Here is an 18,196-nt window from a genome sequence, read left to right as displayed (position 1 = left end):
ATAGAACAGATCAGTGAATCCAGGAGCTGGTTCTTTGAAAAGATCAACAAAATTGACAAACCTTCCAGACTCATTTGCAAAAGAAAAAAGAGGACTCAAATGAACAAAATCACAAATGAAAGAGGAGAAATAGTAACCAAACACACAGAAATACAAAGGATTATGAGGGTATTATGAAAAATTACATGCCAACAAATTGGACAACCTAGAAGAAATGGATAAATTCCTGGAAACATATAATCTCCCAAAACTGAAGCAGGAAGAAATAGAAAATTTGAACAGACCAATTTCCAGCAATTAAATTGAATCAGTAATCACAAAATTCCCAACAAAAGTCTAGGACCAGAAAGCTTCACAGACAAATTCTACCAAACATTTAAAGAAGAGTTAATATCCACTCTTCTCAAACTATTCCAAAAAAGAGAAGAGGGAGAAAAGCTTCCAAATTCATTCTGTGATGCCAGCAGGACCTGATACCAAAACCAGTTGAAGACACTATGGAAAAGACAACTACAGGCCACTATAGTATAGATGAACTATAGATGAACATAGGTGCAGAAATCCTCAATGAGGGCAGCCCGGGTGGCTCAGCGGTTTAACGCCACCTTCAGCCCAGGGCCTGTTCCTAAAGACCCGGAATCGAGTCCCACGTCAGGCTCCCTGCATGGCGCCTGCTTCTCCCTCTGCCTGTGTCTCTGCCTCTCTCTCTCTCTCTCTGTGTCTCTCATGAATAAATAAATAAAAATCTTAAAAAAAAAAGAAATCCTCAATGAAGTATTAGCAAACCAAATCTAAGAATACATTTTAAAAAATTCACTACAATCAAGTGGAATTTATTTCCAGGATACAAGAGTGATTCAGTACTCAGAAATCAATCAATGTGATACATCACATCAATAAGAGAAAGGATAAAAATTGTATGATCATTTCAATAGATGGAGAAAAAGCATTTGACAAAGTACAATATCCATTCATGATAAAAACACTCAACAAAGTAGGTTTAAAGGGAACATACCTCAAGATAATAAAGGCCATATATGAAAAACCTGTAGCTAATGTCATACTCAATGATGAAAAACAGAGCTTTTCCCCTAAGGTCAAGAATAAGGCAAGGATATCTACTCTCACCATTTTTACTCAACATAGTACTGGAAAGTCCTAGCCACAGCAATTAGTTGACAGCAAGAAATAAAAGGAATTCAAATTGGTAAGGAAGAAGCAAAACATTTACTAGTCACTATGGTCTTCATATACCAAAATTTTCTATATACACTCGAGGAGGAGGCACAAAATGCACTATCATTATATGCAGTTTTCCAAATAACACATGTGATCAGGTAGGCATAATCAACAGGGGTAGCAAATGTGTTTTCATATACCAAAAAAGCAATTTAAAATAACTTTTCTAATAGTAGCCAGATCATTAAGTGAGGAAAGGAGATATTTTCTTTCTTTTTTTTTTAAGATTATTTATTTATTCATTCATGATAGACATAGACAGGCAGAGACACAGGTAGAGGGAGAAGCAGGCTCCATGCCGGGAGCCCGACCGAAACTCCATCCCGGGACTCCAGGATCACTCCTGGAGCCAAAGGCGGGTACTGAACCGCTGAGCCACCCAGTGATCTCCCTGGAAAGGAGATATTTTCATGTGTTCTTGTCTAGTCTTTTTCTTTTTTTCTAAGTAGGCTCCACACCCAGCATGGAGCCCATCACAGACCTTGAACTCACAACCCTAAGGTCAAGACCTGAGCTGAGATCAAGAGTTGGATGCTTGGGCAGCCCAGGTGGCTCAGCGATTTGGCGCCGCCTTGGGCCCGGGGCCTGATCCTGGAGACCCCGGATCGGGTTCCGCGCCGGGCTCCCTGCATGGAGCCTACTTCTCCCTCTGCCTGTGTCTCTGCCTCTCTCTGCATCTCTCTGTGTCTGTCATGGATAAATAAATAAAATACTAAAAAAAAAAAAAAAAAAAAAGAGTTGGGGCAGCCCCGGTGGTGCAGCAGTTTAGCACCGCCTGCAGCCCAGGGCGTGATCTGGAGACCCTGGATCGAGTCCCACGTCGGGCTCTCTGCATGGAGCCTGCTTCTCCCTCTGCCTGTGTCTCTGCCTCTCTCTCTCTCTCTCTCTCTCTCTCTGCATCTCTATGAATGGATAAATAAAATCTTAAAAAAAAAAAAAAAAAGAGTTGGATGCTTAACTGACAACCACCCAAGTGCCACCATTGCCTGGTCATTTTAAGCACCAGAAAGTTAGTAGCTCTGTATCTTTTTGGGTTTTGCACTATGTAATGCTTTTAATACCTGTTGATTCTGTTGTGCTTTTTGGTGTATTAAATATTTTTCATTTTGCAAAAAGAAAAAAAATTCTAGGAATATTCAGTCTGGAAAGAGAAAGCCAAAGACAGATCTAGAGTAAAATATTTTTCAACAAATCTCAGATACTTACACTTTGAAATTAAAAGTTCTGATTACAAAAAAAATAAAATTAAATTTAAAAAATTCTGATTACATCATCCTCAATGGGGAAAAACTGAAAGCTTTTCCTTAAGGTCAGGAACATAACAGGTATGTCCACTCTCACCACTGCCTGTGTCTATGTGTTTATTCAACATAGTACTAGAAGTCCTAGCCTCAGCAATCAGACAACAAAAAGAAATAAAAGGCATCTAAATTGGCAAGGAAGAAGTCAAACTTTCACTCTTCACAGATGACATGATACTCTATGTAGAAAACCCAAAAATCTCTACCAAAAAATTGCTTGAACTGATAGAGGAATTCAGCAAACTGGCAAAATATAAAATCAGTGCACAGAAGTCTATTGCATTTCTATACACCAATAATGAAGTAGCAGAAAGAGAAATCAAGGAATTGATCCCATTTACAATTATACCAAAAACTGTAAGATTCCTAGGAATAAACCTAACCAAAGACTTGGTAAAAGATTTATACTCTGAAAACTATGGAACACTAACGAAAGAAGTTGAGGAAGACACAAAGAAATGGAAAAACGTTCCATGCTCATGGATCGGAAGAACAAATATTTTTAAAATGTTTACTACCCAAAACAATCTACACATTCAATGCAATCTCACTATCAACGACACCATCCTTTTTCACAGAGCTGGAATAACCAATTATCAAGTTTGTATAGAACCAGGATAGACCCCAAATAGCCAATATTGAAAAAGAGAACCAAAGCTGGAGGCATCACAATTTGGGACGTCAAGGTCTATTACAAGCTGTAATCCTCAAGGCAGTATGGTACTAGCACAAAAACAGCTATATAGATTAATGGAATAGAATAGAGAAGCCAGAAATGGACCCTCAACTAGAGGGTCAACCAATCTTCCAATGGAAAAGAAAGTCTTCAAAAAATGATGTTGGGAAATTTGGACAGCCACATGCAGAAGAATGAAATGGGACCACTTTCTTATACTGTACACAAAAATAAAATCAAAATGGATGAAAGACACAAATGTGAAACAGAAATCTATCAAAATCCTAGAGAACACAGGCAGCAACCTCTCTGACCTTGGTCACAGCAACATCTTTTACCAGACACATCTCCAGAGGCAAGGGAAACAAAGGCAAAAATGAACTATTGGAACTTCATCAAGATAAAAACCTTCTGCACAGCAACAGTAACAGTAGACAAAAGTAAAAGGCAACTTTTGGGAGAAGATATTTACAAATGTCTTATTAGATAAAGGGCTAGTATCCAAAGTCTATAAAGAAGTTACTAAAATTCTTTTTAAACCCACCCCCAAACAACAAATCCAGTCAAGAAATGGGCAGAAGACATGAACAGATATTTCTCCAAAGAAGATATACAAACAGCTAACAGACATATGAAAAAATGCTCAACATTACTCATCAACAGGGAAATACGAATCAAAACCACCTTGCACCTGTCAGAATGGCTAGAATTAACAATTCGGGAAACAATAGATGTTGGCAAGGATCTGAAAAAAGGGGAACCCTCTTATACTGTTGGTGGGAATGCAAACTGGTGCAGCCACTCTGGAAAACACTATGGAGGTTCCTTAAAAACTTAAACATAGAGCTGCCCTATGACCCAGCAGTTGCACTACTAGGTATTTATCCAAAGGACACAAAAGTAGTGATTCGAAGGGGCATATGCACCCCATTGTTTAAGCAGCACTATCCACAACAGCAAATTATGCAGAGTCCAAATGTCCATCAACTGATGAATGGATAAAGAAGATGTGGTATATATATCTATAGTGGAATATTACACAGCCATCAAAAAGAATGAAACCTTGCCATTTGCAACAATGTGGATGGAACTAGAGTGTATTATGCTAAGCAAAATAAGTCAGAGAAGACACCATATAATTTCACTCATATGTGGAATTTAAGAAAACAGGTGAAAATAGGGGAAGGGAAAGAAAAATAAGAGGGAGGCAAACCATTAAAGATTCTTAAATATAGGGAACAAACTGAGGGTTGCTAGAGGGGAGGATGGGGGGAATGGGGTAATTGGGTGGCAGGCATTAAGGAGGGCACTTGATGAAATGAGCACTAGGTGTTTTATGCAACTGATGAATCACTAAATTCTATCCCTGAAACTAATACTACACTATATGTGAACTAACTTGAATTTAAATAAAACTTTGAAAGAATGAAAAATAAAGAAATCTATGTTCTGATGCTATCTTGAATAAGTTTGTCTTTTGTACCTTGTTCCAATCCTTAGTTCCTAAATTAATTCAGTCCTCAAAAATGTAAATTTCTTGAGAACAGATTACTTTGCCTGTTTTATTCACTGCTGTATCCCTGGCCCCTAATACAATATTTGCCACATAATAGGCATTCAATAAATATTTATTGAATAAATAGCATAAGTTGTTCCTATAATTAATGATAACCTTTTCTAATATAGGTTTAGTTTGGCATCTTATAATTTTAGGTAATAAAGTACCAAATAATAGGTTGGTAACCTCACACATAAAAATGCTAAGGAGAGCAGGAGAATTGTCACTTTCCCTGATCTATTTCTGTTATTTGCATTTTAAAAAAATCAAGACCAGGACCTATTTTCTCCATGTCACTTCAGCAGCAAAGTTGCCATGGCAACACTTTGTATATAACCTGCATCTCCCATTTTAAGAATTATACATCTTCTGGTGAACTCAAGAAGATGAAAGAAATTCAGAATATTTAGAAGTTTAGAATAACTGCAAGCAAGCTTCTGAAGTTGGTATTTTGGAGATCAACCATAATCCACAAAATATACCTTAGCATCTCTGCTAGATATATAAATGGATGAAATAGATTCTTATATAATTTTTTATTTCCGGGCAGCCCCGGTGGCGCAGCGGTTTAGCACTGCCTGCAGCCCAGGGCGTGATCCTGGAGACCCTGGATCGAGTCCCACATCAGGCTCTCTGCATGGGGCCTGCTTCTCTCTCTGCCTGTGTCTCTGCCTCTCTCTGTGTGTGTGTCTCTATGAATAAATAAATAAAAATCTTAAAATTTTTTTATTTCCAATAAAGTTTATCTCCTTTTGGGATCTTAAATAGGCTTCATCCCACAGACCTTCTATAAGACAATATTTTAGAACATCTCATCTGGTAGATATGTAAAATGGGAGGATATTTGAAATCAGGACTAAACCAGAAAACTGGACATTCAATATTTACAACTACCTTGCACGCTGGATCAGCCTGAAAGCAATGTACTTGCGGAATAGGTATCCCAGCCGAACTCTGTCCGTATGCAATGTCTCAATTATGAGATTCGCAGCTGTTGTGTGTAGCTGTGAAGGGAGTCCAAAAGATTTTGTGGCCTGATTTAAGAGTGTCAGGTTCTTTCTCTGAGCCTCCACATCAACAAAATATCTCTGCTCTTTGAACTCTTGGGAAGAGGAAGGGGGCACCATCATCTTGTGTTTCTTGGTAACTGAATCTGAAGTCAATATCCAGGACTTATCTATAGGGGGGAACTGGGTTTTCTGGTCCCATTTAGAAGATATCTGTGATGTTTTAGGTAGTTTAGTTGTAAGAGGCTTCATGAGACTGGGAAGGGCTCTCCCACCAATGTAGGGGATTTGTGATACTGGTGTCCTGTAATTGGTAAGATAGGACTGAAATGTTTCCTTAGAGACAGAAGAGGACATATCTTTCTGGGGCTTTCCACGAGTTAGGGAGGTCCATAGTGCTGGAGGATGCCCAGGGATGGGAGGGATCCACAGTGGGGAAGCTTGATGCTGCTCAAGGGTGGAAGGGACTCGTAGATAGGGAGATTGTTCACAGGTGGCAGGGGGCTGGAATGCCTGGGGCTCCTCAAAGTGTGTTAAGGGTCTAGGTTCCAGAAACTCCTCAAGGGTGGAAGAGGGCCCAGGAACAAAGGGCTTCCTAGGAGAAAGAGGAGCCAAGAGACTGGGCATCTGTGCAGAGGAGAGTGGGGTTCCAGATAGAAGGGGCTCCCTGAGGGCAAAAGGGGACTCTGATATCATAGGTAGCTGAGGACTCCAAGAGGTAAAGAACTTCCTAGGACTAAGAAGGGTCTCTAGTGTAAGGGGCTGCCCTGAAGTCGGAAGGTCCTCACCTGTGGGAAGCTTCCCAGGAAGCAGAGGGACTTTTGGTGGTACAGATTGAACAGAGGTGGATTGACCTTCAGAAACCAGGGACTGTTTAGAGGAAGGAAAAGTCTGTGGTGCCAGAAGCTTCCCAGGGTCAGGAGGAATTCTCATTCCTAGCAATTTCCCAGGGGCTTGGGAAAGAGGAGACCTTGATATCTGCAAAGGAGTAGAAAAGACTTCAAATACAGAGGACTTCTCAGAAATAGGAGCAGATGCTGGGGATTGCCTGGGGCTTGATATAATGGATTTCCCAGGGAGGACAGAAGCCTTTAATCTCTGAGATAATCTAGGACTGGAAGGAGCCAATGTGGGGAACTGCTTGGAAATGTGAGAAGCACCTGGTATAATGGATTTATCAGTAACAGGAATGATCCCAACTTTCAAGGTATGTTCTAAAGGAGGATGGGCCCCAAGTGGTGAGGGCTGTTCACTTGATTGTTGGACTTCCTCAGACATGAGAGTAATACCCATGGGATGGGATTGTCCTGGGATGAAGGGGGCTCCCAAAGGTTGGACTTGTTCAAGGGGAGATTCTAAGGCATGGAATTTATCTGAGGTGAGAGGGACCCCAAATTTCCAGAAGGATTCTGGAGAGACGGAAATCCCTAATGCTTCAGCCTGTTCCAAAGAGAGAGGGGCACATAAACCCTGGATCTGTTCAGGTGTAAAAGTGACAGGTGACACCAAGACATTTTCAGGACTAAGAGGGACTCTAAAATTCCAACCGTGTGCTACAGTGAGAGGTGGCCCCCATGTCTGAACGTTCTCAGGGGTGACTCTGATACCTAAGCTGTGGCATTTCTCAGGGGTGAGAGTGACCACCAATGCTTTGAACTGCTCAGGGGTAAGAGTAATGCCCTGTGCCTGGACCTGCTGAGGGGTAAGAGTGATGCCCAGTGCCTGAGCCTGCTGAGGGCTGAGAATGATGCCCAGTGCCTGATCCTGTTCAGGGGTGAGAGTGATCACCTGTGCCTGGGCCTGCTGAGGGGTGAGAGTGATCCCCCGTTCGTGTGCCTGCTCAGGAGTGAGAGTGATCCCCTGTGCCTGGGCCCGCTCAGGAGTGAGAGTGACCCCCAGTGCCTGGGCCTGCTGAGGGGTGAGAGTGATCCCCCGTTCCTGGGGCTGCTGAGGGGTGAGAGTGATCCCCAGTGTTTGGGCCTGCTGAGGGGTGAGAGTGATCCTCCTTGCCTGGATCTGCTCAGGGGTGAGAGTGATCCCCCCTGCCTGGGCCTGTTGAGGAGAGAGAGTGATCCCCGGTGCCTGGGCCTGCTGAGGGGTGAGAATGATGCCCTGTTCCTGTGCCTGCTGAGGGGTGAGAGTGATCCCCAGTGCTTGGGCCTGCTGAGGAGTGAGACTGATCCCCAGTGTTTGGGCCTGCTGAGGGGTGAGAGTGATCCTCCTTGCCTGGATCTGCTCAGGGGTGAGAGTGATCCCCCCTGCCTGGGCCTGTTGAGGGGAGTGAGTGATCCCCGGTGCCTGGGCCTGCTGAGGGGTGAGAATGATGCCCTGTTCCTGTGCCTGCTGAGGGGTGAGAGTGATCCCCAGTGCCTGGGCCGGCTCAGGAGTGAGAGTGACCCCCAGTGTTTGGGCCTGCTCAGGGGTGAGAGTGATCCTCCCTGCCTGGGCCTGCTGAGGGGTGAGAGTGATCCCCCCTGCCTGGGCCTGTTGAGGAGAGTGAGTGATCCCCGGTGCCTGGGCCTGCTGAGGGGTGAGAATGATGCCCTGTTCCTGTGCCTGCTGAGGGGTGAGAGTGATCCCCAGTGCCTGGGCCGGCTCAGGAGTGAGAGTGACCCCCAGTGTTTGGGCCTGCTCAGGGGTGAGAGTGATCCTCCCTGCCTGGGCCTGCTGAGGGGTGAGAGTGATCCCCCGTGCCTGTGCCTGCTCAGGGATGAGAGTGATCCCCAGTGCTTGGGCCTGCTGAGGGGTGAGAGTGATCCCCAGTGCCTGGGCCTGCTCAGGAGTGAGAGTGACCCCCAATGTTTGGGCCTCCTCAGGGGTGAAAGTGATCCTCCCTGCCTGGGCCTGCTCAGGGGTGTGAGTGATCCCCCATTCCTGTGCCTGCTCAGGGGTGAGAGTGATCCCCTGTGCCTGGGCCTGCTCAGGCGTGAGAGTGACCCCCAGTGTTTGGGCCTGCTGAGGGGTGTGAGTTCTCCCCCCTGCCTGGGCCTGCTGAGGAGTGAGAGTGATCCCCAGTGTTTGGGCCTGCTGAGGGGTGAGAGTGATCCTCCTTGCCTGGATCTGCTCAGGGGTGAGAGTGATCCCCCCTGCCTGGGCCTGTTGAGGAGAGAGAGTGATCCCCGGTGCCTGGGCCTGCTGAGGGGTGAGAATGATGCCCTGTTCCTGTGCCTGCTGAGGGGTGAGAGTGATCCCCAGTGCTTGGGCCTGCTGAGGAGTGAGACTGATCCCCAGTGTTTGGGCCTGCTGAGGGGTGAGAGTGATCCTCCTTGCCTGGATCTGCTCAGGGGTGAGAGTGATCCCCCCTGCCTGGGCCTGTTGAGGAGAGAGAGTGATCCCCGGTGCCTGGGCCTGCTGAGGGGTGAGAATGATGCCCTGTTCCTGTGCCTGCTGAGGGGTGAGAGTGATCCCCAGTGCTTGGGCCTGCTGAGGAGTGAGACTGATCCCCAGTGTTTGGGCCTGCTGAGGGGTGAGAGTGATCCTCCTTGCCTGGATCTGCTCAGGGGTGAGAGTGATCCCCCCTGCCTGGGCCTGTTGAGGAGTGACAGTGATCCCCGGTGCCTGGGCCTGCTGAGGGGTGAGAATGATGCCCTGTTCCTGTGCCTGCTGAGGGGTGAGAGTGATCCCCAGTGCTTGGGCCTGCTCAGGGGTGAGAGTGATTCCCCGTTCCTGTGCCTGCTGAGGGGTGGGAGTGATCCCCAGTGTTTGGACCTGCTGACGGGTGAGAGTGATCCCCAGTGTTTGGGCTTGCTGAGGGGTGAGAGTGATCCCCCGTTCCTGTGCCTGCTGAGGGGTGAGAGTGATCCCCAGTGCTTGGGCCTGCTCAGGGGTGAGAGTGATTCCCCGTTCCTGTGCCTGCTGAGGGGTGGGAGTGATCCCCAGTGTTTGGACCTGCTGACGGGTGAGAGTGATCCCCAGTGTTTGGGCTTGCTGAGGGGTGAGAGTGATCCCCCGTTCCTGTGCCTGCTGAGGGGTGAGAGTGATCCCCAGTTCTTGGGCCTGCTGAGGGGTGAGAGTGATCCCCCGTTCCTGTGCCTGCTGAGGGGTGAGAGTGATCCCCAGTGCTTGGGCCTGCTCAGGGGTGAGAGTGATTCCCCGTTCCTGTGCCTGCTGAGGGGTGGGAGTGATCCCCAGTGTTTGGACCTGCTGACGGGTGAGAGTGATCCCCAGTGTTTGGGCTTGCTGAGGGGTGAGAGTGATCCCCCGTTCCTGTGCCTGCTGAGGGGTGAGAGTGATCCCCAGTGCCTGGGCCTGCTCGGGGGTGAGAGTGATCCCTGGTGCCTGGGCCTGTTCTGGGGCGACAGTGATTCCAAGTGCCTCCTCTGCCTTTTGAGAGGTAACAGTGATGCCCGGTGCCTGGGCCTGTTGAGGAGTTAGAGTGGGGAACCCTGTGGGAGAGTGTCCAGAAATGGGAAAGGCCTCTGGTGAAGGTAATTGTGTAGAGAGAGGAGTGGTTGGGATGGGATGCTTTCCATCAGCAGGAATGTGTAATGTCTTAAAATGCCCAAGGAACTCTTTTCTTTGGTGTGACTGGGATGTTACTCTCGGTATGCTCTTCCACTTGGGAAACAATGTCATTGAAGTTTGGCTGAACATCTTTTCTCGTTCTTCAGAGTTTTTCTCATTAATCTTCATCTGATCCTTTGGTTTTTTCTGCCACTGCCCTTCATGGTCCTGTGCATTTCTCCTTGGCTTCTGCTTCTCTTTCTTCCAATTAATTTCCAGCTCTTGATATCTCACTTCCTTCTGCTGTCCTTTCTCCTTCTCCAAGGGCACCACTGGTTTTTCCATTTTTTCATTCCATGCTTCCAGCTTCTGCTGTTTTGGCTGCTGATACTCTTCTTCCTCTTTTCTTTGCATTTGCTCCTCTTCTTGCTCAGTCCGCTTTTGCATCCTCTGTTTCTGCTGCCCCTTCCATATTTCCTCTTCCTGCCACTGTTTGTGCTTTTGTTGTCCTTGCTTTCCTACCTTCATCTGGAGCCATGACTCTTCCTCCTGGGGTTTTTTATTTATTACCTCATAGCTCTTCTTCCAGAAACTCCCTTCTTCTTTCAACTGGTGTTTGAGACGTTTACCAAGTATTTTTTCTTGACCTTCTTGCATATATTCCTCCTGCCTTTGTTTTTCCTTTTCTCTGTGGTCTCTCCCTACTGTTGAGGCTACTGGAGCATCTCTTTCCCCTTCTATTTCAGTCAAGATTGTTTGTATTAAATTGTCAGTTAGTGGGTCCATGCTCTTAGATGAGAATAAGGTGCTAATTTCAGGCTTTGCACTAATTGGCTTCTGAAAATACAATCCTGGCATAAATGAGACTTCCTTTTTTTGTTTCATACGTTTCTCTCCAACTTGTTCTACATTTTTTAGATCTTTGTATTTTCTCAAGGTTTTTGTCACAGTTTCAGCCACATTTTGGAAATATTCCTCTATTTTTGCCTTTATGATTCCTAATTTTTCAACCTCTGCTCCTTTTAATAATAACTCCTCTTTTGGCACAATCTTTTTGTCCAAAGGCTTTCCTATGTTACCAATTTTCTCTTTTAGGAAAGCTATTATGGCATCTTGAAATTCTTCCAAGTTACTCTCTTCACTTTTGCCATCTGCACTTCCAAGAACTCTGGTAGATTCTGAAGTCTCCTCTGTTACCCTAGATTGTGACTTAACAAGTCTATGAGACTTGACTTTCTTCGTGAATACCAACATGTCCTCTTCAAGTTTTCCCTGTTTGCTTGTGATGGTTGCTGAAGGGTCTTGGTGCTTCTTTCCTTTTGTTTTCACTTTCTGAGGGGAATAACCAAGTTGAGTCAACCTGAATTGCTCTTCTTGGCTGCTCATCTCACTCATGCCTTCTTTGTCCCCTGACTCAGTGGTGGGTTCCTCTTTATTCTCTGAAGAAATCTGGCTCCTGTCCTGTGAATACTCAGGTTTGACCTTCCTGAGTTGTTCCCATAAACTACTTGTTCCCCCTTTGCCATGTTGGCTTTTTGTGTCAGTAGGATAATCAGCAAGGACGTGTTGACTTTTTGATTCAGTGGATGGCTTTGATTTGGCTTCAGAAAAGGATTTTATTTCTTTTCTCTTCTTTTCCAGTGCCTGTAGTTCTAAATGATGATCAAATTTGGTCTCTGAGGCTTTCTTTTTACTTTTATCATCACTCAGATTTGACCCAGAGGTCTCATGTGTATATGGGCCTTTAGTTTGCTTTTTCTTCTGTGATTGATGCTGGTCAGTCCCATCTTTCTGATGGATATCACCTTTCTTCAGTGATATCTTATCTTCAGAAGCCTCTTTTTGTTTTTTTTCAGGTAAAGGATATTGCTCTTCAGTTAAATCTGGAGTTATTTCAACTGGGGCTGTATATGAAATAGTTGAGTTCCACTTGATTCCCAAGCCCTTGGTCCCTTTTGTTTGGGCCTCATCTAGAATATTTTCAAATTCTTTAACCAAAATATCATCTGTACTGTCTTCTCTGTCAGCTTTGCTAATAGCAATGGATGATTGTGAAGAAAGCTCAGGTAACACATTCAAGGGTGATGCGGGCAATGCTGTACCTCCTCGGGGTTGTACAACACCTTTGGACCGAATAAGGTATTCATATTTTTCTTCTGCATCTCGCAGTTTCTGCTGAAGCATCTCGTTGTTTTCACTGAGCTCTCGCATTATCTTCAGGGAGAGCTCCTTTTCTTTTTCATTTGTCTCGTTTATGTACATACTGGCACTTTGGAGGTTAAAAACTTTTAGTTCATCAGTTAGTGTACTCAAAGCTTTAGATAGGTTTACTATTGTTGATGATATATATTTAATAGCATTGTTTTCCAATTTATTGAACATTGTAGTGTTTATGAGTTCCTGTAGCATATCTTGGATTTCTGAAACCTTTGTGTTTGTTGCAAATTCATCACTAATCATCTGATCTGGTCTTAAAGCATGAGCTGTTGCAGGTCGCTTTATAACTCTTTCTTTCCAAGATTTCCATAGAGTACCTCTAGATGCTAAAGGAAAAAAAACAAGAAAACATAAAATAATGAGATTGCATTTCTTCTTCTGTGTTGTGCTCTATCTATGCTATTGCCTAAGGAATTTAGTCTAAATCTATAGATAGCTATAGGATAAAGATTCGTCAGAAAGCTTTGGCTCCAATGGGGCATCTGACTGCCTCAGTCTATAGAGTATGTGACTCTTGGCCTTGGGATTGTGAGTTCAAGCCCCAAATTGGGTGTAGAAATTACTTAAAAATAAAATCTTTAAAAAGAAAAAACAAAAATTTTGTCTTCAAAAGGGTTCATCTTTTTAAAAAAATAGCACTATTTTTAAAAGAACACTTTTCCCATAATCACCTAGAACTCATGCTTCCAAAGTTTAGTCATTAGTCTTTTTTTTTTTTATTAGCCTTTATTTATAATCTCAATTTACCTTCAGTTACTAATTTGGGATTAGATATAATGAAACTTTCCTTTGGCTCTGATTATGCTTGGTACTTTCTATTTTCTTCCTTGGGTTTCTGTCTTTCTTTTCTCATTTTTTCAATCACACTTAATCTTAGTTCTTTAGAAGAGTCAAAAAACAAAACAAAACAAAAAAAACAAAACCCAGACAAAAGTCAAACATTTGAAAGGATTTCCAGAAAGCCTGAATGAGAAACTCAGCAAATTCACCCCCCCACCCCCCCAACCCCCCACCAAAAGCAATGATAAAACTTGACAAAGCTACCAAAACCAACCATTTTAGGACTTTGGAAATTGGCCAAAGGCATATAACATTTTGGTAAACATTTATTCAAGAAAAATGATTAAATTTCAGTAAGAATAGTGGAAGTCTGTGATGTTTTAGCCTGGAGTTTCTTCTGTCTCTAACTGCCCCACCAGAGGCCTGGTAGTTCTAAAGTGAGGCAGGCTGTGGAGATTGACAGCTTTACTGCCTAAGGGAGCTGATTTGATCTGGAACAAAGCAAGGAAAAAAACCATGCTTAGGGGCATTGTCTAAAACATTACTTCCTTAACCCATACACAAATCCATGAGCAAAGAATAGAAGCCTTACTGAATCAATCTGGATCAATTATTGATCACTAAGCTGTGCTGACCCAAAGTTGACCTTAGGAATTCAGAGATTAAAATTTAAAAAATGAAAAAAGAAAAAAGAATAGCTGAGCAGAGATATCAGTGGCTGCACAGCTGGGGAGACAGACTCCACTGAATTAGTCCAGGCAAGTCACTAAAAAGCAAACCAAAAAAGGAACAAAAAGAAACCCTGGAGGTTATAGGGAAAATGTCCAGGTTTTTTTCTTTTTTTTAGGGGAGGGGCAAAAGGAGAGGAAGAGAGAATCTCAAGCAGGTTCCCTGCCCAGTGCAGAGCCTGACATGGGGCTTGATCTCACAACCCTGAGATCATGACCAGAGCTGAAATCAAGAGTCAGGTGCTTAATTGACTGAGCCACCCAGGTGCCCCTAAAATGTCCAGTTTTTAACATAAAAGTAACATGCAGAGAAACAGAAAAGTATGACCTATACACAGGGCATTAAAGCAGTCAATAGAAATTGCCTCAGGGATTGGGAGGGGAGCAAATGTTGGACTTACCAGAAAAAAAGACTTTGAAAGAAGAATTATAACTATGTTCAAAGAATTAAGGGAAGTCATATTTTAAAATAAAGGAAAAATATTATAGCATTTATCATCAAATAGAGCATATCACTAAAGAGATGCAAATTAGAAAAACCAAGTGGAAAATTTAGACTTGCAAAGTACAATAACTGAAATAAAAAATTTACCAAAAGAGCCCAACAGATTTGAAGTGACAGAAGAAAATAACCAGCAAATTTGGCACTAGATTAGTAGAAACTGTCTAATCTGAAGAACAAGGAAGAAAAAGAAAGCAAAATGAACAAAGCCTCAGAGACTTGAGGGACACTATCAAACATACCATTGTACAAGTGATAGAACTCCCAGAAGAAGAGGAGAAAGAGGGGGACATTAAAAGTATTGAGGGGCACCTGGGTGGCTTAGTGGGGCACCTGGGTGGCTAGAGGATGAGCATCTGCTTTCAGCTCAGGGCATGATCCTGGAGTCCTGGGATCGAGTCCCACATTGGGCTCCCCAAAGGGAGCCTGCTTCTCCCTCTGCCTGTGTCTCTGCCTCTCCCTGTATCTCTCATGAATAAATAAATACAATCTTTTAAAAAATAAAATAAAATAAAAGTATTGAGGGGGCAACCCCAGTGCCCAGCGGTTTAGCGCCACCTTCAGCCCAGGGTGTGTCCTGGAGACCTGGGATCAAGTCCCATGTCAGGCTCCCTGCACGGAGTCTGCTTCTCCCACTGCCCCTCTCTCTCTCTCTCTCTCTCTCTCTCTCTGTCATGAATAAATAAATAAAATCTTTTTTAAAAAGTATTGAGGAAATAATAATGGCCAAATCATCTCAAATTTGATGAAAAACATTAATCTGCACATTCAAGAAGCTCATCAAACTCTAAGATAAACATAAAAAGATCCATACCTAGATATATCTGGTCAAATTATTGAAAGCCACACAAAGAATCTTTAAAACAAAAAGAGAAAGATGACTGATCACAATCAAAGGAAACTCAAATCAAAGTACAGGGGAGCCATAGCTAATCTAACAGCTTACTACTTAGTAGAAATAATAGAGGCCAGAAGACAGTGAGATGACAAATTCAAGGTCCTCAAAGAATAATATTGCTAACCAAGAATTCTTTATCCAGGAAAACTACTCTTCAAAAAACAAAGGCAAGACATCCATTCCCTGAAATAACACTCTTCCCAAAGTAGCATGCACATGAGACTCTCATAACTATCCTCATTACATGTATCTTTGAACACTTCTCTGTAATTGCATTACAGAATTTCTATTACATCCATTCCGTGAAATAATTCTTCTCAAAGTAGTATGCACATACAGCTCATATAACCATCCTTATTATACTGGTGTTTTTAACCAGTTCTCTACAGTGAGAGTATTCACTGAAATAACACTCCTCTCAAAGTAGCTTGCAGTGAACACTCATATATCCATAGTAAATGTGTTTTCAACACTTCTCTTAAGTGCATTACAGAATGTCTATCACATCCATTCCCTGAAATAACTCTTTTCAAAGTACCATGTATGTACAATTATTTTTTAAATGAAAGTATAAGACATACTGATGACAACTAAGGATATGAAAAGATGCTCAGTGTCATCTGTCATTAGAGAATTGTAAACAGTGAAGCTACCCTGGGAAGCTGTAGAGAGGTTTCTCAAAAAGTCAAAATAGAACTACCCTATGACCCAGCAATTACACTATTAGGTATTTACCCAAGGGATACAAAAATAGTGATTCAAAGGGGCACATGTACCATAATGTTTATCACAGTATTATCAACAATTGCCAAATTATGAAAAGAGCCCAAATATCCATCAACTGATAAATGGACAAAGAAGATGTGGCATAAACACACACACACCACATTTATATACATATATATGTGTGTATATATACACATACACAAATACATACAATGGAATAATATTACTTAGCCATCAAAAAGAATGAAATTTTGTCATTTGCAACAACATAGATGTCTCTAGAGTATATTATGCTAAGCAAAATAAGTCAGAGAAAGACAAATACCATATGATTTCACCCATATGCGGAATTTAGGAAACAAAAGAGATGAACATAAGGGAAAGAAGAAAAGAAAGAGAGGCAAACTATAGAGAACAAAAGAATTGCTGGAGGGAGGTGGGCAGGGGATGGGCTAACTGGGTAATGGGGATTAAGGAGAGAACTTGTGATGAGCACTTTAAGTGATGTAAGTGATGAATCATTAAATTCTACTTCTGAAACCAATATTATACTGTATGTTAACCAAGTAGAATTTAATTTAAAATTTGAAACAAAAAGAGAATTGCCAATCACAACAATGAGATACTGTTACACATCTATGAAAATGGCTAGAATAAAAAAAAAAACTGACAATGCCAAATACTAACAAGGACATGGAGCAATGAAAAATGGTACAGCCACTTGGGAATACAGTTTGGCAATTTCTTACAAAGTTACTTATGAAGTAATATAGTCTTATCAAATGATCTAGCAATCATGCTCCTAGGTATTTATCTAATTATTTTGAAAACTTATGTCCATGGGACTGTTTATATATAGCAGCTTTTTTTAAAGATTTTTATTTTATTTGTTCATGAGAGACACATAGAGAGGGGCAGAGATATAGACAGAGGGAAAAACAGGCTCTTCACAGGAAGCCCATTGTGGGACTCAATCCCTGGACCAGGGATCATGCCCTGAGCCGAAGGCAGACACTAAACTACTGAGCCACCCCAGCATCCCTATATATAGCAGCTTTATTCTTAATCACCAAAATCTGGAATCAATCAATTGTCCTTCAGTAGGTAGATAAACAAACTGGTGAATCTATATAATGGAATATTATTCAGCAGGAAAAAAGCTACTAAGCCACAATAAAAGATAGGGAGGAAACATAAATATGTATTGCTAAGTGATAGAGGCCTTTGTGAAAAAACTACATACTGCATGATTCCAACTATATGACATTCTTGAAATGTCAAAACTATGGAGACATTAAAAAATCGATGGTTATTTGGGGCTTGGGGAGAGAGAGGAAGGATAAATAGGTGAAACAGGATTCTTAGGGTGGAGAAATTATTCCATTTGATATTGTAATGGTGGATATATGACACTATATATTTGCCAAACCCCATAGAACTCTATAGCACAAAGAGTGAAACTTAATGTATGCAAATTTTAAAAAAATATTTAGGAGGTCAGGGGATCCTAGGAAGGAATGAAGACTGTGATTAACAGTCTAACTGTATAAAAAGATGTATGGTACAATCCCACTTAAAGGAATATAGGTGGTGTTGACCTAAGTAATTGGAAATGGAGTCTGTAAGACTGAAGGCAAAGGGAACTGCATGTAGGTACTGTACTCTAGTTGATGTTATTCTTCACTAGGATATGGGTTAATAATTCTGATACTGCTATGTATGTATACTGGAATTGAACAATTAAGTAAAGCAGATGGTAGGAGCAAGTTTCTCATTGAGTTGTAATTTATAGATAAGAGGAAGAAGATAGAATGATCCATGTGTGATAATGAATTAGAGAAATCAGCATGAACTTGTATAAAGTAGTTAGATTTATATTTATAGATGTGTGCGTGCACATTGGTTCTACACACACACACATTTTTTTTTCCTCTGTCAGATGAAAGGATTGAATAGAAATGACACCCCAGCAGCAATGAGCACTCCTAACAATGAGACTTTGCTTTTCAATACTATTCTCCAATAAAAGAGACCAGAAATCCTTGGAGAAATGGCAGATTCTAGGACTGGGGCAGGACATATTTGAGAGAACCTGAAGCATCTTGTAGTGCCAGAAAATAG

The 18,196-nt window shown here is 42.4% G+C and overlaps 2 protein-coding genes across 9 annotated transcripts in view; one reads left to right on the top strand and one right to left on the bottom strand.

The window, feature by feature from the left end:
* LARP4 (La ribonucleoprotein 4) overlaps nt 1-18,196 on the top strand; it is a 222,137-nt gene that overhangs the window by 72,078 nt on the left and 131,863 nt on the right. The gene's annotated exons all lie outside the window — the stretch shown is intronic.
* FAM186A (family with sequence similarity 186 member A) overlaps nt 1-18,196 on the bottom strand; it is a 93,922-nt gene that overhangs the window by 20,510 nt on the left and 55,216 nt on the right. For 4 of the 7 annotated variants that reach the window (XR_013363780.1, XR_013363781.1, XM_077870084.1 and 1 more), the window contains one exon: nt 5,669-12,767. Coding sequence is in view for 5 of the 7 variants with exons in the window: in XM_077870084.1 (XP_077726210.1) it covers nt 5,669-12,767 (7,099 nt within the window). In the remaining 2 variants the exon portion in view is untranslated. Of the gene's footprint in view, nt 1-5,665; nt 12,768-18,196 lie in introns of those variants that run through there. The other 3 variants (XM_077870087.1, XM_077870088.1, XM_077870085.1) reach the window with 3 other exon arrangements.

This window comes from Canis aureus, chromosome 25 (assembly GCF_053574225.1).
Source record: "Canis aureus isolate CA01 chromosome 25, VMU_Caureus_v.1.0, whole genome shotgun sequence".
Taxonomy (NCBI): domain Eukaryota; kingdom Metazoa; phylum Chordata; class Mammalia; order Carnivora; family Canidae; genus Canis; species Canis aureus.
Note: the sequence above shows the minus strand (reverse complement) of the source record. Positions and strands in the feature narration are given on the sequence as shown.